This window comes from Leptosomus discolor, chromosome 9 (genome assembly GCF_034619465.1).
Source record: "Leptosomus discolor isolate bLepDis1 chromosome 9, bLepDis1.hap2, whole genome shotgun sequence".
Lineage (NCBI taxonomy): Eukaryota > Metazoa > Chordata > Aves > Leptosomiformes > Leptosomidae > Leptosomus > Leptosomus discolor.
In genome coordinates, this window is record NC_141399.1 from 23,844,238 (window position 1) to 23,867,058 (window position 22,821).

The 22,821-nt window shown below is 40.9% G+C and overlaps 1 protein-coding gene across 1 annotated transcript in view; it reads left to right on the plus strand.

The window, feature by feature from the left end:
* Positions 1-22,821, plus strand: part of FBLN2 (fibulin 2) — an 83,193-nt gene that overhangs the window by 55,308 nt on the left and 5,064 nt on the right. Inside the window, exons 5-14 of the mRNA XM_086469818.1 lie at positions 254-460; positions 4,349-4,465; positions 4,918-5,019; positions 12,444-12,578; positions 15,654-15,791; positions 16,089-16,232; positions 19,849-19,977; positions 20,504-20,629; positions 21,214-21,330; positions 22,139-22,267. Coding sequence (XP_086325944.1) covers positions 254-460; positions 4,349-4,465; positions 4,918-5,019; positions 12,444-12,578; positions 15,654-15,791; positions 16,089-16,232; positions 19,849-19,977; positions 20,504-20,629; positions 21,214-21,330; positions 22,139-22,267 — 1,344 coding nt within the window. The remainder of the gene's footprint in view (positions 1-253; positions 461-4,348; positions 4,466-4,917; positions 5,020-12,443; positions 12,579-15,653; positions 15,792-16,088; positions 16,233-19,848; positions 19,978-20,503; positions 20,630-21,213; positions 21,331-22,138; positions 22,268-22,821) is intronic.

Sequence of the window (22,821 nt, forward strand, 5' to 3'; positions counted from 1 at the left end):
AAGATCGCCCAGGGTCACCCTCTTTCCCAGTGGCTCCTGTGAGATGTCTGTCCCACCAGCCTTACAGAAGGGGGTGGTGAACCTTCAGAGCAATGGTCTTATCTTCAGGATGGGTTCATTTTCTGTTGTCTTGGGAGTAACTGTTTGGATAGTTTTGACTATATCTGGAATTTGTGTGACTAAATGCTCCACACTGTACAGTACTCATGCTAAAACACCTGTTAGAGAACCAGCAAGTGTTATTCTGTTGTAGTTTCAGAGATGGAAGATCACAATGAAGCTTTGTCCATCAGTAATGAAGCTGAACTATCAAATAACCTGCCTGGAGATGACTTGGATGAATGTCTTATCTATGGTGGGGAACTCTGTCAGCATTTGTGTATAAACACCGTGGGGTCCTACAAGTGTTCATGTTTTCCAGAATTCACTTTGCAAGATGACGGGACCAGCTGCTCTCCAGGTGAGAAAATGGGCAGGAAACACCATGAATGATGGTGTCTTTGTGCCACCTGCATTGATCTACCAAGCTTTTCTTTAGTTTCTCTGTAGTTTCTGTGAGGCTTTTTATGGGTGTTGGTGCATGGACATTTTCCATAGAAATTGGACAGTTTAATAATGTAAAGAGAAACAACCATTTAGGAAACTTAATTATGTCTTATTTTTGTGTATTGATGGCATGAGATCACTGTTTTCACTTTTCAGAAGAGGATCTGTAGATTGTTAATGAAGTGTCTTTTTCTTAGAGTCATTTTGTATTTCACAGTTAGCTTTCCTTTAGATAAACTTTACTCAGTTCAGACAGAGCATTGCTTCCTGAATTTTGATTTTTATCTAAAATCATTAACTTCTTTCAGTGATACAAAATCTAAATATATCTAGTGTGGTGAAAGTCTTGAAAAGAAAGTCTATTGTGTGTAATTGTTTTGATGCCTGGAGTTTTCCAATGACAAGGCTTCAAATCAGATAACCTGAAAAGTAGAAACTTTATATTAGTTACAAGTGCTATCAGTTATTTAACAAGCAAAATAAGTGTTGCCATCCAATGACAAAATTCCGTAGACTTTAAATACATTCTGCCCAAACCAAACAAAGAGCACTCATTGTGTCATTCTTCTCAACATGATGTTACAGCGCTTACATCAATAATGTGCCTGACAGTGTTTCTGCAGCAGCTGTCTGCTCTGTTGTTTATATTAAAATTCTGGGTAAGGAACCTAATCCAAAAGAGGCAAATAAAACAGTTCTTATTTTAGCACTGCAAAATTTGGCTTGATCATTCACCTGGAGCATATATGTGGTTTTGTTTTTCTTGCTTTGCTTCTCCCGCTACTTTGTTGAAGTGCAGATTTGGGTTAATACATCTTGTATCTGGGTAGTCAGTATTCTTGGCAGAGCTGCAAGACTGCAGTGCTTATGGCTGTGCCAAGAAGTGTAGAGGGATTTACACAGCTCATCTGAGGTAGAGGATTGCAATGAAGGTAGGGGACTGCGAGTGAGACATCTGTGACACATAGCAAGAGTGAGGCACGGAAGGGTTGCTACTTCAGTAAAATTGCAGGCTGGGTGAGGGAGATGGCAGGGCAGGGAGCCTCACTTGCTACACTTGGCTAAACCGTGTATGCCCCACTGGCAACATGGCACAGTGGCCTTTTATTTCTCAATTTTCCTCTGTGTATATGCACATCTCTGTCATGTAGTCTGGGCATGGAGACCGCACCAGACAGTTTTATGTCTCACATGGTTGGTAATTTTTACTCCTGTGATTAGGTGTAATGCTTTTGTATTTGTGCCTGTCCCAGTACATTTCCTGCTGGACTGTGAATGTTTTTGTATTTAACTTTTGGTTTTTAAAACATGTCACACTTTTTCATGAGGTTTGGAGGAAGTGATGTCCTTGCAGTGGCTCTGTGAGGTAAGGAGAAAGCATGCACTGGTGAAACTTCAAAAGCTTCTTCCCACTTCTCTGCTCTCTTTCTGTGGAAATCATTCAGGCTATGCCACAAGCAGGTGACTTGTTTTTATTTGCTTCTGTGTTACAGCTCATTGTATGTCTGTGATTTCATTTTTTTTTTTTTTTATTAAATCGCTCTTTCTATACCCCAAGCCTGTATTACAATCACACTTAGTCATTTACCATCATTTACCAGCAGTCCTGGCTAACAGGGGAGGTCCCAGTTGACTGGAGGTTAGCAAAAGTGACGCCCATCTACAAGAAGGGTCGGAAGGAGGATCCGGGGAACTACAGCCCTGTCAGTCTGACCTTGGTGCTGGGGAAGGCTATAGAGCAGATCATCCGGAGTGCCATCATGTGGTGCTTACAGGACAGCCAGGTGATGAGGCCCAGTCCTTCTCGACTAACCTGATGTCCTTCTATGACAAGGTGACTCACTGGGTGGATGAGGGAAAGGCTGTGGATGTTTTTTACCTGGACTTTAGTAAACCTTTTGACTCAGTTTCCCACAGCATTCTTCTGGAGAAACTGGCTGCTCATGGCTTGGATGGGCATACTCTATGCTGGGTTAAAAACTGGCTGGATGGCCAGGCCCAAGGAGTGGTGGTGAATGGACTTCAATCCAGTTGGTGGCCAGTCACAACCAGTGTCCCTCAGGTCTCAGTATTGGTCACAGTTCTGTTTAATATCTTTATCAGTGATCTGGACAAGGGGATCGAGTGCACCCTCAGTAAGTTTGCAGATAACACCAAGCTGGGTGGGAGTTTTGATCTGCTTGAGGGTAGGAAGGCTCTGCAGAGGGATCTGGACAGGCTGGATCAATGGGCTGAGGCCAATTGTATGAGGCTCAACAAGATCCTGCACTTGGGTCACAACAACCCCATGCAGCACTAGAGGCTTGGGGATGAGTGGCTGGAAAGCTGCCTGGAAGAAAAGGGCCTGGGGGTGCTGGTCTACAGCCAGCTGAACATGAGCCGGCAGTGTGCCCAGGTGGCCAAGAAGGCCAACAGCATCCTGGCCTGTATCAGAAACAGTGTGGCCAGCAGGACCAGGGAAGTAATGGTCCCCCTGTACTCGGCACTAGCGAGGCTGCACCTTAAATGCTGTGTGCAGTTTTGGGCCCCTCACTACAAGAAAGACATTGAGGTGCTGGAGCATGTCCAGAGAAGGGCAATGAGGCTGGTGAAGGGTCTGGAGCACAAGTCCTGTGAGGAGCGGCTGATGAAGCTGGGGTTGTTTAGTCTGGAGAAGAGGAGGCTGAGGGGAGACCTTATCACTCTCCACAACCCCCTGAAAGGAGGCTGTAGTGAGGTGGGTGTTGGTCTTTCTCCCAAGTAACAAGCAATATGGCAAGAAGAAATGGCCTCAAGTTGTGCCAGGGGAGGTTTAGATTGGACATTAGGAAAAATTTCTTCACCAAAATGGTTGTCAAGCACTGGAACAGGCTGCCCAAGGAAGTGATTGAGTCACCACTCAAAAAACATGTAGATGTAGCACTTAGTGACATGGTTCTGTGGTGGACTTGACAGTGTCAGGGTAGTGGTTGGACTTGATCTTAAAGGTCTTTTCCAACCTAAATGATTCTATGATTCTATGATTTAATGTTGTCATTGTTTGGTGGCTTGCACTTTGCTGCAGGTGACACGAACTCAAATCAATGGGAACAGGACACATCCCTCTTAAGGAAGAACTTAACCTTATGGATTTAGGCTTCTGTTTTGATGATATTGCTAAACTGGATTACTCTTATTGATGTAACAGGGCTTTTTTCTTTCTTTCTTTTTTCTTTTTTTTTTTACCTATCTGATACGTTCAACATCACTGTTTGTTGAAAATCATAATGACAGATAGCAGCTGTCATGTTTTCCACTTGGCTGTATAAAAGTCATTCCAGAGTATCCTGCGCTTGTAAAGGTGAGAGTCTGCTTTTCATTTGTGTTGAAATACGATGTACAGAATAAGTTTGAAGACTTGTTTGTGTTCAGCATTTTTTTTTTGTCATAAACTACATGAAAGACAGCCACTGTATTTACAATATAGCAGCATTTGAGAAAATACAACTAACAATTTCTGGTTTATTAATTAGGTGTTGCAATATTTTACTCTACAGAAGTTTTTTTCAGCCAAGCTCCCTGATCTGCGTTGATGATGTTTGTGAGCATCTCCATTAGCACGCAGAACTCTGTGCATGCTGTCGGACAGTTGTTCATCTCAAACAGATGGCAGCTTCCAAACCTGACTGTTCACCTCCATGCATAGACAGTTGTCCAGGTCACCAAAATGTTTCCTTCTACACACAGTGATGGAATGGGATGTATGGAACTGGGTCACTTGCCATGGGGTGCCTGCTGGAGATGATGTTGCCCCTGATCTTTCTCTGCCTCCTTTGCCTTACAGATCCTGACAGAGAACAGGTGACAAGGCTGGAAGCAGAAGCCACCATCCCTCCAGTAGCCTCTCCTTCACAGTCTCTTCTCGTCATGTCCTTACAAGAAGAGCAGGAAAAGTGTAAAGGTATGTTGGAGGTGTAAACTGCAGATGCAGATGAGTGAGGAACATTTCAAGAGCCAGAATAAAGTTCCGCATATGCCTTCACCAATCTGATTTTAGTGCACATCCTTAATTTGTTACCTCTGGCATAAGGCTGAGGAATTGTCAGGGGAAACCTGAGGAAGTAGTTTGAGGCTATACTCTGATTTCAGGGTTATTACACACCTGCTCTTTAGTTTAAGGTAAGCAGTGCAGCTGTGCAGCATAACATGAACAATAGGGGTAGGAGTGGCACAGGTGTCTTTTGATGTAATAGGAGGGTTGTAAGTAGTGATTAGGGCTGCCTGGACAGATTGTTTACAAACTGCATTTGCCATTGTCTAAACTGGGATTGTATTTGGATGACCTGGAGATTTGTAACTTCAGCTGATCTGCATTGTGAATGCTAATATGATTTGCTGTTTCGCTTTGTATAGATAATGGCCCCTGCAAGCACATCTGCAATATTGTGGAAGGAAATGTTGTATGCTCTTGTTTGTCTGGATATACGATCATGGCTGATGGGATTTCTTGTGAAGGTAGGTGGTTCAGATTCACCACAGAGACGAGGTTAAAGCACTTTAATATAGATCTCATTGATCTCCTACCCCTAGATGTTTCTCTAAGGGTTCCTTATTTTCAGTATTGTGAATTGTGAGTGGTAGTACAGAGACCATTTGGCAGAAGGAATACCAGATCTGCCTCACAGATAACTCCTGAAGCACATCTATCTCGTGGGTCTGTTACCTGGGGAATTCAGGTGAAGGCAAGACTGGATTTGTGCTCTTTTCCTCTGACATTGCAGGCCTCTTTTTCAGGCCTCTTGACTTCTCTTCCCCCTACTGTTCCTCACCAGGGTCTGTCTACACACCTTTGGACACGCAGCTTTTCTTCCTGAGAATGGGAGCAGCCAGCAGGACATGGGCATGTTTGCTGTCCTGAGGAACCCCCTCAAAGCTACAGCTCTGCCCTGTCACTTGTTTTGTTTGGTTTTATTTCTGCTTGCCTTGAAAACCTGAATTCAATGAGGCCTTGTTGCTACGAAGAATGTGCCATTGTGAGCTGGTCCAGCTCTGTGTGTTTCACTTGACACTGAAGCTCAGGCCTGCACAATGATGAACAGTGAATTCCAAAGCTGAATCATGATCATTCACATTATAGAAATTTAAATGGACATGTTTGCGTAGTGACAAAGGATATATTTGCCCAGGAAAGATTTGGGGATGGGAATCAATGCCCCATGACATACCTGTATGTGTGGGAGGAATAACACCCAGCATTGAAATGCAAGTAGAAGCTTCTGATGCTCAGAATTGCTCACAAGTGATCCACATTCCTCTTAATCTCAGATCTTATTGAATAACAAATTATTTTCATGAAGTTCTGGATAGTCTGTGAAGAAAATGGGAATTTAATATCATCAGATAACGTATTCACCATGCATTGCTTACTCAAGTGTGGTGGAAGGTAATTTGATTAATTAATGTCAGAATCAAAAGGGATGTTTCAAGGCAATCATTTGCCTACAGGAGGTGAAAAAATTCAGAAATGTCAGTGGAAGTAATGAGTTCAAATTGTAGCAAGGGACATTTATAATCTGTATTAAAGTATTTGGTGGTAAGGGTGGTAGTGCAAGGGTGGTGGTGCAAGGGACATTTATAATCTGTATTAAGGTATTTGGTGGTAAGGGTGGTGGTGCACTGGAACAGGTTTCCTGCAAAGAGTGTGCATTGCCTCTGCGTGACTGCCTGTTCTTAAGAATGGCTCTTTCTGCAATGACAAAAGTGTAGGGGTGCGAGCAAGGACTAGATGATCTCTGAGGGTTTGTTCCAGCCCTGTTTTCAGTGTAATGTTGTATATACTATAGCACGGTGCTGATGTGGTAGCTCCAGCACACTTCATTTAGACATCTCCAGCGTGAAAGAAGCGTCGTTTCATTTCAGAAATTGTTCTAGTAGAATTCTGTTTTTCCCTTTTGGTTGCAACATGTTGATATAGATTTGGATGAGTGCCTCACAGTGCTCACGCTTGTTCCAGAGGATAATTATGTGTGAATGCATTGGGATCATTCTACTGTGTCAACCACAGAGTGATCTGTGCAGAGGGCTTTATACTCAACAGGCATAGAAAATGTGTTGGTAAGATGATAGGTATAAGCCATTCACAACAGCATCATAATTCTTCATGCACTGCGATGCATTTAAACCATTTGTGCTAAAAGGCTCTCTGGCCATCTTTGCATATGACATTTCAATGTGAGTCAGTAAAACCACATGTGCACCATTTGCTCAGCCACTTAACATCATGAGTTGTATGCTATTTGGCTTTTTCCCTAGCAATACATTCTCAGGATATGTATAACGTTGTTCAAATGTCATAAAAGTTCATAGGTATGATGACCGCAGCAGTACTGATGGCTATTAAACTGGACTAAGAAAACTTAGTGGTCAAGCTGTCTGGGCAGTGTCAATACTGCCAAATCCCCAGACATCATGAAACAACAAAACTTCATAAATACAGCTCGAGAAATCTGCATAGGTCCGGGTAGTGGAAAAGATCCATTCCAAAGTGATGGAATTTTAAAATTCAGAATAGTCCTTGTTGATTCTGGCACAAATTTCTTTGTGTAAAAGTCAAAGATGCGTCATAATTCTGCTGTATCATCCCTGCTATTTAAGTTCATATAAGAAACCAATCTATTTTTACAAGTGTATTTATGAGGATTTAATTTGCTTCAAAGAGCCAAGGCCTGACTCTATGCAATAGTGTCTATTCGGGGTACTTTTCTAGAGGCTGGTTTAGGAGGCACCTGAGCTGCAGCTGTGTTGTGTGGTAACTCCTCGAAAAACGGAGCACCTGGAGACCTGTAGTCATTAATAAAAGCAACAGTGACTATAAAGTCATCTGTGACTACGGTCACCTCCTTCCACCCCTGTCCTTCTCCTTACATTTATAGCATTGTTTTTCTGACCATCACATCTTTGGTTTTGTTCCTCTTTTAAAGCTCTATGATCTCATCTTATTAATGAGCATCATATGGCATGAGGGCGTGAGCAGGAAAGCTTATACAGTGTCATGGTTTAGAGCGGAAAGGAGATTTACTATCTTATAGGTTTTCCTTAAATTGTCAAAATTGGATTTTTGTTTTTATTTTTTTATTATTTATTTTGGAATCAGAGATACTGGTAAGTATGGGAAACTAATGAAATTATTTAGTTTAAATTAAAAGTCTGAGAGAACACCACTGGAAGGAATGAAGGAAGCCTTCACAGAGAAAATACCAGATTATGTGATGGAAAATGGTATTTGTAGTGGGCCACAGTCTGCATGGTGTGTTTCATGGCTTTCACAGAGCCTGCTGCATGCACCACACTTCTGAGTATGAGGTCTGGTAAGTGAGCAGCTGAAAGAACTGCCTCACCATACTTTCTGCTTCTGAAAATCTTGCCGTTTAATCCCCCAATGTTTTTCCTGGACTATGCAGCAGGCATATGTCTGTCCTTGTGTATATCTCCCAGAAGCTTTTTGAAAATAAATTAATACATGTTTGTCAGCAACTTTTGCAGAAGGTGCTATAGAAGATGCCAAGTGCTTCCTTTTATTCATTACTTTTATTCATTATTCCTTGTTTCTTCCTGTCCTGTCCTCTACCCCGTGACATTATAACAGTTTTACTGTGCCTGATATAAGATAAACCTCAGGCATCATTAATAAAATGAAAGATGCAACTCTCATTTGTAAAGCTAAAAGATCCCCTTCTCCCTCACTAAATTCAAACCTCTGTATTTCTCTAATGCAAGCCAGGTTTTTGCAGGTATCCTTGTAAATAATCCTGAAAACATTGAAGTTTCTCTTTCTTTTTGGATAGATATGCCCTGTGTGCTCCTTACTCATATACGGCTCTGCTTTGTGTGTGATGCCTGGAGAACATTTGCTGTATTTCACATTTTTCCTACTGCTCTAGTCAAAGGGGAAAGCCACAAGCCTACTGTGGTTTCTGTTTTGTTGAACTGCCTCATTGCAGCCATATTTGCCTAAGGTAGCCTTTTCCAGCTTAACTGCTTTTGTGCTCCATCTTGAGCTATCTCAAACACCATGAGTAACTTGTTTGCAAATTGTTGTTGTTTTAAGGATGTTACTCTGCATATTTTAGGGACAGGAGGAACAATCTTTGCACAGCAACAAAAGAGATGATAACCTTTTATCTGTTGAATTTACTTTAGTCAAACTGTGGAAGATTATAATTCCAGGTGCATTCAAGAGCAGATAGCCAGAATTCCTGAAAGCCAACCATGCACAATGAAGAGTCACCAGCTGTTTAAAGAGCTTGCACACACCAGCTTTGTGTAACTTTGTGAACAGATATTAAAATGTCTTTAGGCTTAAAAGCTCCGTATTCTCCACAGATAAGAGCCAGGTTGAGTGTTTTAATGTGGATTGCCTTTCCTGGTGACTTTCAGGCAAAGTCATTACCACCGCCCACATGCACACTGATGGGAGAATACTTTGCTACTCCCGTCTAAATTTTCCCTCCTGCCAGAGCAAGCAATGAGCGGTCATTTTATTGCTGAACCATAGGGACTGTGCATGAGCACAGGATGGGTGGTTGCAAAATAACAACGGGTCTAAATAAAACATATGTATTCCATAAAACAAATTGAGCTGAAGTAATTTGAAGAGAAAAAAAAAAGATCATGAGAAAGTACATATGCAGGACAAAAAAGTCTACATTTCACATTTTTATAAAACTTGCAAAAAAATTAAGTTTTAATGTTGAAGTACATATTGAAAAAAAAAATAGCAGTAGGTAAATGCTGATATTCCTTTGCAAAAATGTTGGCTTCTTAGATGCAACAGATATGCTCAGGGATCATGTATATGTTGCTGTTTGCAACAACAATTCCAGGGAGAAAGAAGATATTATGCAATAACATTTCATTCTGGGTTTTGCTGACATAAAGTGAGGAATGCTGTTGCTACACACATAGAGCTAGTAGATTTCTCAACAATTAACTGTATGTCTTGGTTTTGATATGTTCCTGAATTATTTTCCCTCTCATTCCTAGTTTTTTATAAATATAATCTTACCCTACCTCAGTCTTTCTTGTGTTGGATGAAGACTACAGCTGCTCCTATGTTGGGAATTAACTTTGTTTCAATCTGAAAACATAACTCATGTTTTCCCTAGAGCCCTGTCAAGTATCTTACTGACTTGAGTTGGCTTCTAGTACTGAAGGGAGACAGATTATAGGCCCTCTTGATTTTATGGATGATCAACAGGGAGGTAAAAAGGAGAGAGAGATTGTACTGTTTTACAAAAATGTATTCAGTCCTCACTCCCCTCTGCCTTGTGCTGTAATGGTAGAGCAAAACGATAGTAGGTTGAGCCTGGGCTGAACAGAGCTAGCGCAGGAGCTTGTGTGCTGCCCCGGCACCAACTGGGACCATATTCCCAAAGGTGCCTTTTCCCACCCTCAAGCTAAGGGACACTGTTTTGCAATAGGTGTTGATAGTGAGAGTGTTGACATGGACTGATGGGAGCTCATGAGCAAGATGCTGCAAGTCTGAGATCTCATTTTGTGTCATGACCATTTAGGAGTTTGTTTAGAACAATGAACAAAAAAGGGCATGTCTGTTTGATAAAATGAAAAGACAGCTTTGGTGGGCTAGCAGTTGGCCTGGTTATCAGATGGAGATTCATGCCCTAACATTGGATAGGACAGAGCAGAGCCTTGCACACTGTGTGGCTCACAGTTTAAGCCTTGCGTCTCAGCCCAGGCCACAATGATTAGCCTTTAGAGATGTCTCTTATGCACAAAACTTTCAGTGAAAGCAAAAATTCTGCATGTAATCTTCCAGTCTCTCTAACTTGCTCAAATGCATTCTGGCCAACTCTGCTTATTTTATCAAGTACTTAGAAATTTGAAAACTGAATCGAAAAATAGAGACAAAACATGGAATTATATTAGACCTTTTTTCTCTGTGATATATTTTTACCTGTTTACAGCTGCTAATCAGGTGGAATACTTCCTACAGTATTTCAGTAGTATTTCAGACAAACATGCTTTCCTTTTAGTAGCTCTTTTGAAACCGTACTGAACTGACTTAAGTTCATATGATGCAGTGTAGTGCTGATAGCTTGTTTAGATGAGCAGGCTTTTTGTGGTTTGCAAGAAAAGATAATCTCAGATCTTAAACCAGTTGAAAGTCTTGCACTTGTTTGGATCCTGATAAGTGCCTATCCATAGCCATTTTTCTCTAAAACTTAAAAAAACCCAACTTTATTTAAGATCTGAGTCTAGTTAGGTGGGAGAAGTCTACCACAGCAGCTCATATTCTTCTCCCAGCATGTGAGGGGTTTTTTGGTTGGGTGGTTGTTGGTTTTGGGTTTTGTTTGGGTTTTTTTTTCCCCAAGGCCACTTAGGAGAATACTGCCACTTATACTTCAGGCTAATGTGTAGGGACTGGGAAACCATACAAGCATTAGGAGGACATAACCCTGAAAAGCTTTGGGGTAGGCAATACCTGCCACTCAGTGGAAGTACACAAACATGGAGTGGGACAGGCAGAAAGATATCCAGCTGACAGTGGTGACCTTGCTGTGGATTAATCAGCTGGCTTTGGAAAGTGAGTACACAGCACATGAAGAATAGTGATGGCAAACAAAAACAAAATCTAATAAATTAAAAGTGAATGGCACCAAGCTGACAAACCTGTCTTGCAAAGCTCAGTGCACATCACCAGTTAGCAGACTTCAGCAGGAACTGAAATTTCTTGGTTTGTCTTCATTTGTTGGTAGAAAACAAGCTGTCACATTTTCTAAGGCAAAAGGCTTTTAAAATGGCTTTTCCTGGTTTCATGCTCCGTAATGGGAAGTAATATATCAGATGTTGTACTTATCTGGGACTGAGGTTCTACAGCCAAAATGAAAATCTGATTTAAAGAATACTTGCTTTATTGTGTTAGTGTGAAGGCAGCTTCATGTGCAGAGAAGCTGGATGATTGGTAATGGTTATGGTCACATTTGGCTTTTGTTAGCTCTAGAAATACTTAGCTTTACATAGAACTGTGAACATGTAAGATTTTGCAGAGAATGGCAAAAAAGTTTCTCTTCCCATTTCTACCTGTTTGTTTCTTGTAAATATTTGCTCATCATGGTATTGCTAGCTTTCATTATTAAAATAAGAAAAACCTGAATTTGAGATTATCTCATCCAAGCCTGTCAAAACATATCATTGTAAAGGTGTGGCATATTCCTTTCCAAATTTCTTGTATTTAAGTTATTTTTTGTTAAAGAACTTTTCTACTACTCCACATGCTGAAATCGGAGCTCTTTAAAGATTTAAATACAAATTTACAAACTTGTTTGAGCCTTCAGGATTCCTCTCCATATTTTCTCGTGTATCCAGTTCTAAGGACCCATTCCTTAAGAAATAAGTATGTTACATGACTCCACCTGCAGTGAGGCAGGCAGGTTCAGTCCCTGTCTCTTGCAGCAGTTCTACACCAGCAGTTCTTGTCTATCTGGCATGGAGCAGCAGGACTGATGTATAGCCTGAGCTATGAAAACTTGATAATGAGCAATAAGCATTAACTGCTTTCTCATTCAGTTGTCCAGGAGGTTTCTATGCAGTAAACCAGAAACTGATTATCAATCCTCTGCCCACCCTGCGTTTAATCAGGTCTGTCTATCCCTTGTTCTCAATGCCTGCACCATCCACTGTACATTTGGGAAGAGGGGAGGAAAAGGAAATCTCACTGTGATTTGTGTCTCTTGAGTTACTCTGTGTTAACAAAATATACTGGAATAACAAATCTTTCATCAGAACACTGGCAAAGTTTATGTTGACTGTCTTTTGGAAGAAAAGGTTTTAATTGAGCTTTTGACTCCTTTCAAAAGAGCAGGAAGAGGCAGATCACATATTAAATATGTGGCACTGAATTGTTTAACTATTTCTTGTAGACATTAATGAATGTGTAACAGATACGCACACCTGCCAGCGGAGAGAGCACTGTGTCAACACAATGGGATCATTCAAATGTCTCCAGGAATTGAGCTGTCAGCTAGGTTATGAATTTAAGGATGGAGAATGTGTTGGTAAGACAAGTCTTTTTCAGCTGATGGATTGCTGTTACCAAAAAGGAAAGGAAAGGGATTGCAAAACCTTTCATTGTTGCTGGTCTGTGATATCAGGGTTGCAACTAAAAAAGGCTGATCATCATGGAAATGTTTGGCTTCATAGGCCCCTTCTGTACATTCATATATTTGAAATCGTTTCCAGCAATAACTATAAATTACTTGGAAAATAGATTAAACCTTGTGAATTAGGATTTACCCTGGTTTTAAGGCATTGAAGAGAGATCTCACTGATGGAGAAATTATGCTTCTCTGCCTAGCTCTGCTTTTCTGTAAAGGGGCTGATCCTGTTGGCTGTTGAACACTGAATCACAGCCTGAATGGATCATGGGGCTGCCTCAGTCCGGTCCTTGCTGTGTTTAGGAGGGCTCTTTGCATTTATTTACATTTGGAATGGTCATGGGTTTGAGAAGTTATTCTTCATCTCCCCCTTCTTGGTCTATATAGAGGTCTAACAGAGAAGCTGACCTCAGTAGTCACAGCATAGCATAAGTTGCTCTGCAGCACGGGGGTATGCAAGAGAAACATGTGCCCAGCCTTCCAGGGCATAAGTCAGTGTTATTTACTCCTAAATTTTTTATGCAAAGAGTTTCCTGACAGCTGAAGTAAGAGATGCCTAAGGAACAAACTTAGCTCTTGACATAGAACATAAAGTTATAAAATAGACATTATCAGAAGTCTCACTTTATATACAGCTGTCATAAGTAAACCTTGGTTTACTTGAAGAGGCTGTTTGTGAATGTCTTGTTCTGTTTTCTGATTCTATAGCATTTCTAACATTTATTGCTAATTGAAATTGCTTTCTAGTCTTAAAGTTAGGTTAAAACAGATTATAAAGTTTAGAAATTGGTTTAAAGTTACCTTTAAATAAATGACTTATAAGAAAGACTAAAATTTCAGAACTAATCTGTGTAAAATTGCCCATGGTTAACTATTGAATTTGCAGAGGTTTATGAAATACTCAACTCCATATTTTCCTTTGTCTCAGTCTATAAATAGCATAGGAAGACTTATTTTAATACATTACCTTCTGGCAGACTGGTGATGTTCTCTCATGACCTTAATGTTTAACTGGGCAGTTAGAAAAGAAAGAGAAGTGCCAGCAGGTCAAGGAAGGTGATTCTGCCCCTGTACTCCACTCTGGTGAGACCCCACTTGCGGTGCTGCGTCCAGCTCTGGGGCTCGCAGTACAAGAAAGACACGGACCTGCTCGAGCAGGTCCAGAGGAGGCCACAAAGATGATCAGGGGGCTGGAGCACCTCCCCTGTGAGGACAGGCTGAGAGAGTTCGGGTTGTTCAGCCTGGAGAAGAGAAATCTCTGGGGACACCTTACAGTGGCCTTCCAGTGCTCAGAGGGGCCTATAAGAAAGATGGGGGCAAACTTTTAGCAGGGCCTGTTGCAATAGGACAAGGGGTGATGGTTTTAAACTAAAAAAGGGCAGATTTAAACTAGATATAAGGAAGAAATTTTTTACAATGAGAGTGGTGAAGCCCCATCCCTGGAGACATTCAAGGTCAGGTTGGACAGGGCTCTGAGGAACTTGATGTAGCTAAAGATGTTCCTGCTCACTGCAGGGGGCTTGGACTAGATGACCTTTAAAGGTCCCTTCCAGCCCAAACCATTCTGTGATTCTCCCCTTATCTGCCTGGAGGAGTGGAGACGATTCAGTTGTGGAGTTTCCTCTGTTTGTCTTTATCTTCTAGTAAAGATGTTCATCATAGGGCGTGTTCTCAGGAACCAGCGCTTGTGTTCTCAGGAAGCAGCATTTGAGAACATTCACAAGAACTGAATTTCGACCGTTTTTATAGCTGAAGTCTGTTCCTGGGTGGGGTTTCTTCAACTGTAAAATGGAAGCAGTGCCACTATACCAGCTGATCCTTGCAGTTACCCAACACAGATCAGATGGATGTAAATTTATAAGTCTGTTTTCAATGTACCTAGGAAGTAAGCATTAAGTTGGTGAACACAATTTGAGAAATAATTTCATACACATAGTAAGAAATGAGAAAGCTATGTTGAGCTCTGGCTGTGGAGTAAAAAGCAAAATTTGTTACTGATATTACTACCTCTTGTTCAGATTTTTTTCAGAATAGTTTTTGGAGTTGAATGTTTGGTCTGTGTACGTAAGTAAGTGTAGATATAAACATGTGCCTGTGTGCACAGTGGAACCCAGACCTGTTCAAATGAGGTGCCCTATTAGTATCAAATTCAGTGGAGGCAGGTTTCTACCTAGAATTCCTGAGGTCTATAAGGAATGGGAGACCATTTTGCGTTTGAAAGAGTGTGGTATGCATTTTATTATGTGTACCTTATTCTTAGTTTTAATTTCATAGAATCACAGAATGGCAGGGGTTGGAAGGGACTTCTGGAGAACATCCAGTCCAATCCCGCTGCTAGAGCAGGTTCACCTACAGCAGGTCACCCAGGACTGCATCCAGGTGGGCTTTGAATGTCTCCAGGGAAGGAGACTCTACAACCCCCCTGGGCAGCCTGTTCCAGGGCTCTGCCACCCTCAGAGTAAAGAAGTTTTTCCCCATGTTCAGGTGGAACTTACTGTGTTCCAGTTTGTGCCCATTGCCCCTTGTCCTGTCACTGGGCACCACTGAGAAGAGCCTGGCCCTATCCTTTATACACCTGCCCTTTAGGTATTGATAAGCATTGATAAGTTCCCCTGTCAGTCTTCTCTTCTCCAGGCTAAACAGCCCCAGGTCTCTCAGCCTTTCCTCATAAGAGAGTGTCTTTAGGATTTTGAAACTGTAGATGTTTCAGTAGTTGTAGTTTGCAAGAGATGCTGTGAACAAGGCAGTAGGGACCTGAATCAAATTTGCTGCAGGAACTGACAAATTGTCAAGTGTATGCTGAAGTGGACATTCAAGAGCAAACACACGTAAACCTCAGATTTCCCATAGGTGATGTTGGGTGTCTGGTTTAAATGACGCTTCCTATCTTCCTTTCTGAGCAGTTAACTAGTCATGAAAACTACTGAAAATTACAGCTCAACTAGTCACCATTTGGTGTTTTGATCTGTTTAACAGATTTTGATGAATGTGAGAGAGGAACTCACAGTTGTAAAGTAAACTTCATTTGTCAGAATACTGAAGGATCATTCTACTGTGAGTCAAAGCAACGCTGCATGGATGGATTTTTACAAGACCCTGAGGGAAACTGTGTTGGTAAGTGTGACCAGCACTGGCCAACTTCTGCTCCTTTTAGCCTGTCCAAGGGGTGTATATTTGCCACGCATAGTTTTCCTCAAAGCCTGCTGTGAATTTAATTTAAACATTGCTGTCCTTTTAAAGATATGCATACTTGTATATTGAATTTGAAAGTGTTACCACAGCAGACCTTCATCAGCCTTATCTTTGTGGCACAATAAATTGAAACGAAGGGAAAAAAGTGACAGCTGGAAGAAAACAGACTAGAAAGGTTAAATAGCTTCTCTCACTATTCTAATTCATTTTCTTTACTAGATATTAATGAATGCACATCTCTCCCTGAGCCATGTAAACCAGGATTCAACTGCATTAATACTGTTGGGTCTTACACCTGCCAAAGGAACATGCTGACATGCAGCAGAGGCTACCACTCCAATGAGGAGGGAACACGATGCGTCGGTAAGGTTGTCTTCCAGTGTCTGGTCAGGTGCCCTCTCAGAGAAAAAAGTACATTTCGATTCTAAAAAGAGGTTTTGAGTTACCTCCAGATTCCTAAGTGTATTTGAGGAATGGGAATTTGCTGCATGCATTTGCTGTCCAAGCAGCGCAGTGGCTTGTTTGCACTGTAGGATGCTGCGCTGGTGTCTCTCTGGTGCATGGAGTTTCTCTTGGTACGTCGGGTGACGTTGGTTTTGGCTGCGTATGGGATTTACTGGCTTCCATTCTGGAGTAAATGTGATTTGATTACTTCTTAAACTCATGCTGTCAGTCAAAACCACGATCCTTTTCTATTTTTTACAGTATCTCACTGTAAGTGATAGGATCTGAAGCCATGGGGTGCACCAAATGAGAAACACTGAGTTTGTGTACTCACAAGAGTAGTACTGAGTGGATGTTCTTTACAGCGCTATGAGTGGTGTTCCCCATTTACATCCAGTTGTGGGTGTGTTTAGGATAAATTCTTTCTTTGTGGAAAGAATGTTGAAATATTCATATAGGCTGGCATGCAGCTTGATACTGATTTGTATTTGTTCCAGTGTGTTTATGGAGTTACTGACTCAGAATAGCAGATTTCGTCTCTTACTAGCATTTGTTCTGTAAATGAGACACTAGGCATAAAGGGATTGAAAGCTTGGTTCTTGGTGCTCAAGGCAATGCTGGCTCTGTATTCTTCAATTGCCGATGCTCTGTGTTACATGAAGTAGGAAATCATAAAATGATAGCAGGGAGGAAAAAGAAAAAAAATTTTGTTAGTGATGGTATCCTAATGATTTCTACTTACATTTCCTTTGAATAAAAGGAAGGATGAAAAATAAACAAAATATGCTTTGGGGTGCTAGAAGTGGGTGGAAGCTTTGTTGGCAGCTATTAATTTGGTCATGACTAGCAACTTGTAGTGAAAAATAGTGGTATATATAGGCCCCATTTCCACATAAATTTCTGTGTTCTCCTTTTTGCCTTTCATTACACTCTATCTTCCTTCATGATTCTACCCTCAGGACAATCCAGACCATACTTGGCCAGTGAGAAGGTGGGGAAGATTTGGAAGTAGCAGAAGATGGGGACAGTTTATGTGCGTAACTGAGAACATTGAGAAAGCTCCCTAATACAGCTCTAGAGGGGTGTGTTTCCTAAATTCAGGGCAAAGTAGCGCAGTCTCATTTGCTGTCCTATTATATGGCAGCCTGAAATATTTCAGTGGTTATGAAGGGAGGATCCAAAAGTCCTGTCTGTCTTAGTTGCTATAAAGACACTGTTCTTCAGCTAGTTTCAATCAGACCTGTTTCAGCAGTGTCAACTGGGCTAGGTATGTTTGCACCACCTGAAGCGTGGCGACCCTGAAATTGTTTTTAGGGTTACCACCGTGCCAACGTCTCCATGAATGCCACTTTTTTCACAAGTCAGCAGTCACCACTAGCAGCTCATAAGTCCTGGCTGTAGTGCTAACGACCTCCATTTTCGAGCCCTGCTAAAGGCTGGGGCAAATTATATTCCTAAATTTCAAACTGATGAAAGAATCCAGCATTTTTTCTCCAGTTGTTTCTAAAAGAGAGTGACTGAGTGTAAATATGTGACAGAGGAGGAAGTTGCCATTATTCATACAGCATTTCTATCTTTAAAGCATGATGAGATAATGCAATGCATTGTAATTACTGATGACACTTTGCCTCTGCTTTACATGATTGACAATGCTTTTAAGGAGCAGGTATAAGGAAGCTTCTCTAGTTTGATTTTGGGAAAACAAATGTTTAATGTAAATTGATGATTTCTCTGTCTTTGCTGTGTGCACTCTGTGGTCTATATTTTTTGGTATTTTTTTGGAATGACTTTCTTTAGGTAGGCAGAGAGCGTGGAGAAGAAAAAAGAAAAGCATATGGTCCTAATTTCCCCCTCTATGATAAAGACTAGTTTCTTTAAGACATTACAATAACTAATTAGATTCCTGATTCAGATTTATTGACAGTAGTAAATACATCATCTGCACATATTTCTCTAGCAGAACTACATATGTATGATCATCTTCTTGGTTTAGAGGATTCATCTCTCTTTAAAATGTTCATATTTTGTGATTTAGTAAATGAGTTATGAAAAACTACCTCTTACATTTAAGTGTAACGACTGTGAAATACAGCACGATTCTGACAGCAGAATGCCCTAGAACCAATTAAAGCCTGAAGGCAATGGAACATATTATTTTGAACAAAAAAAATGAAATGGTTGCACACATGAATTCATTGCAAATAAACCTGCTACTTTACAAATTTGCATCTGCATTTGCAACTTCCTTATTTTGATGCTACCTCTGATCTTAAAAGAAAATGAGAAGACAGTGTTTCAGCAGAAATCTCTGAGCCTGTCAGGAGTTCCTTGTTTGGCAAGTGGCGTTCCCTGCCACCCCTAATCCCGGTGCCAGCAGGGACTGTGTAGCTGGGAATCTGTGCTGAAGTATTGAAAAAGCGTTTGTTAACACCTCTCATCAGGATTGATATGTTCTCCACTTTTCCAAATCCAAATTTCTGTGATACATAACTTGCTCTCACTTCCCTATAATTTTCTTAGCAAGTGACTGGTTTCCTTAGCATTCTCCAGGGCTTTCATTTGATGGAGAACTGTCCAGGAACCCTTTGAAATGAGATAGTGCTCAAATTTAGGTCTTCAAACAGGGCTGTATGAAGAACCTCCAGCCTTAGACTGCCATCCTAATTAATATTACATGAACAGGGATTTGGGCTGTGAAATTAGTTGAAGGTGTGAATAATAAGGAGGAAGCAGGATCTGATGACTTAGAAAATGACAGAACTCAGAGTATTTGAAGAAAGACAAGTTTCTGAGGGTTAATCAGACTTTTTGATGCTTCTTATCACAGTTGGTAACAGATTTGTTAGATACTGATGAGCTATTTAGTCGTGTTGCATGTCTTGTAAATCAGTGTGTATTGAAAACTTTCATCTTCATCTCAGGGTTTTTAAAATGAGATTGGAAGTGATGCGTGAGAGTGAAGAAGCAACTAATTTGTCGGTATTAGATTTTGGATGAGAGGCCATGAGGAATATCAAAATATGAGTTGATTGAGAAAAGAAAAGATCAACATTGAGAAAGAGCAACAGGTAGACAGCAGAAGCAAGATTGAAAGGGCAACTGGAGATGAAAATAGCTATTGCTTTAATTGAGGGGATGAACAGAATTTCTGCTAGTTCTTATTTTACTCTAAATGGCTTGCCATGACTCACGTAATGGCAGAACATCAGAATAGAGTGTTTAAATGTCATGGTTTGATCAGAATCAAAATGTGTTTACATTGAAATGCAGAATGTGCTGGGAAAGCTCCATTGCAGTTACAGTTACCAGTTTCACTGTTAAGATCATGTATTGCTTTTCAAAAGTTTGACTTAAAAGATGTGTAAAGCTGACTCTGAGAAGAGCAGAGTGGGAAAAGCTGATATTCTCTGTTCTGTTCAGGGGACAACCCTCGCAGTTTCTATTCCTGTTATTTAATTAATTTATTTTTTTCTCTTCATAAACATTGATTTTCAGCAAACTCTATTTAAACTAATTGCTTTCTCTGGTTCTGCAGATGTGGATGAATGTCAAACTCGTGTACACCATTGTGGCGAAGGGCAGATTTGTCATAATCTTCCTGGGGCTTATCGCTGTGACTGCAAGATGGGATATCAGTACGATGCATTCAGCAGAAGCTGCATTGGTATGTAAGGCGTAAGATGAGATGAAATGACTGATTGATTGAGCCTTGGACGTCAAGGCAGTATTTAACACTGTTAAATGTAGTGTACAGTTATTAGCTCTGCAATGCAGTGCCTCAAAAGATAATGGAATTGCCTCCAAAGCAGTTGTCGTTCAGTGCAACTGGCCATTTAGAGCTCTGCCACTCCATGCTGGGATTTCAGACCAGGTGCCCTTGGTTTGATTTAAATTCAGGTTATCAGTTGAAGTCATCTGCAAAGTACTTCCCTATGGGTTACGCTTCTGCTGCTGTAGAAATTTATCTTTCTGCAGATTTCACAACTTTCTTCATAAGAGACTATGATACAGTTTTTTGTATTTGATCACTACTGTACCTCAATTAGAGCACAAAGTCAGACAGCATAAAACCTGAGGTTGCAACATTTCATGCTCTGCAAATCAATCTCTGAAACTTTTCCAAATATCCTGCATCTTGTTTGATGCTTTTGTTCCTAAGTGGATTGTATATTTACTTGTTATGCTGGCAGATATAAATGAGTGCTGGAATTACCCTGGACGCCTGTGTCAGCACACATGTGAGAACACCCCTGGGTCCTACCATTGCACGTGTTCTTCTGGTTTCCGCTTGTCTTACGATGGGAAGCATTGTGAAGGTACCAGACATTTTTCTGTGAAGAAGAAATTGCAGTGTGAATTGAAGGGCTTTAGAGAAAGAGTTGAGGTGAAATGTAAATACAGTAAACCCATTATTTATGTGTGCTCAAGTTTGCAGATACTCAATCGAACACTCAAACTGTCAGATGAGAGCTGACAAGTTTCTCCTATTTCTTCCTTTCCTTCACATACTTTTTCCTTTCCTTCCAGATGAGAAAAGGGAGTTAGGATAGGAGATTTTCATTCAAATTTTAATAAAGGTGAAACTTGGTAGTGACAAAACTTGAAAGAATAGATTTTGAATTGAATGGGATTTTTTTAAGGCAATGATATTTTTAAGGCAGTGATTACATATATTTAATCAACTGTAACATATAAGGTCTGAAACATGTGTTTGCTTATGTATGTGTTTTCATTGGCATATACAGAAATGAAATCCAAGTGCAACAGGTATCCTCACACTTGAGACAAATTACTCCATCCTTATTCACTCTGACCAGAAGGATCTGGTAGCTGTTCAGAGGCAAGAAAGATACTGTTCTGAACCATTGTGACAATACCTGTGGTTTGTTTTTGGATACAGATGTGAATGAATGTGATACTAGTCCCTGCAGCCAGGAGTGTGCCAATGTTTATGGTTCCTACCAGTGTTACTGCAGGCAAGGTTTCCAGCTAGCAGAAGATGGGCATTCTTGTAAAGGTAAGGCTGCTGCTTTGTCAGGTCAGGTGAAATATGTGTGCAGTCTTTAACAGTCAGGGCCGTCTAACTCTCAGCAGCACCTAATGCTGCTAGTGGTGCCTAAGGATGGCTGTGAGTTACACCCTGCTGCAGAAGCTGTGGAAGGTAACACTAGCTATTGGAAAATGCAGTTTCTTTTCATGCCTCCTACCTGGGGCTGGAGTACACTCGTGTGACCATAGAACTGGGGAGTTATTGTTTCATGGGGCTAGAGCTTATGATGGAAAAAATTAGAAAGGAAGATTTGTTTACCTGTATTACTTCAATTAAAGTTTCCACTCAGCCATGGTTGAGTGAAGGCTTGCTCTTCTGCTGGTGGTGGGTGAATGAGGAGTGATCAGAATGGAGAAAGGAAGGGTTTTACCTGTTTTCTTGAAGTTACCCATACTGACACACTGGAGAGTCTCTATTTAAGAAGTGGGGAAGAAACCCACCTTCTTCCTAGCACAAGGAAACCCCCAAAGCAATCCCAGAAGAATTACAGAGGTACTAGAGAGAGCTTGTCGAACTCAGATGTGCTCTGGACTTGTTCTTTTCCATGAGTCCATACTACTCACAACCAGTATTACTGGAAACAGTCTTGTGTTCAGCATTTCAGAAAGCACCGTCAACAGTCCTAGAGCAATGCCAAAATTTCATGGTTACATTCTTGTTTAGGAACATATTATAAATGCATCAGATAAGAATTTCCTCGTGTTTTACAGCCTCCCTTTTCAGATTTCTGTTTTTCTTTTTTTCATATGTTTTTAATTGTGATTTTTTTCCCCAGATATTGATGAATGCATGCAGAGTGCAGGCATTCTTTGTACTTTCCGCTGTGTGAATGTTCCTGGTAGTTACCAGTGTGCCTGTCCTGAGCAGGGATATACCATGGCAGCAAATGGAAGAACCTGTCGAGGTAATGAGGAGTTTAGGAACTGAAAGGATTATATCATGAAGCTTTAATCCTTGGAATGATCTAAGCCATTATGCTTATTCAATGAAGCCTCCATTTTCTATATTAGTCACTGTTAAAAAGCCAGTTTTGACAAAGTTGCCAAATATTGGTGTCTGCTTTGTCAGCTTTTTCCTGTGTTAGAAAAAAGTACTGGGGCAGCTCAGCTGTCACTGTGAGGTAACTGTTAAAATTAATTCCTAAAGGAGCCCACTCCATCATTCAAACTGGGGCATTTGATTACTTGCATGAGCTATGTGGGCACCTTGGCACAGCAGTAAGTGATCTGGTTTTTTAGAGGTGCCGGATGTAGAAATCCATGGCTTTATTATGAGTTGCAGTTTCCTGCCCCAGCAAACTGGGACAGAAAATGTGAGAGCCATAATGGGGACTTGGACATCCAGAAGTCTACCACCTAAGCTTAAATATGTTGGCATTAGTAACTGTTAGTGTAAATAACATGTATCCTGCCCCTACACACACCTTTTCTCCAGAATCAAAGAAGTGTCTTCTGGGTA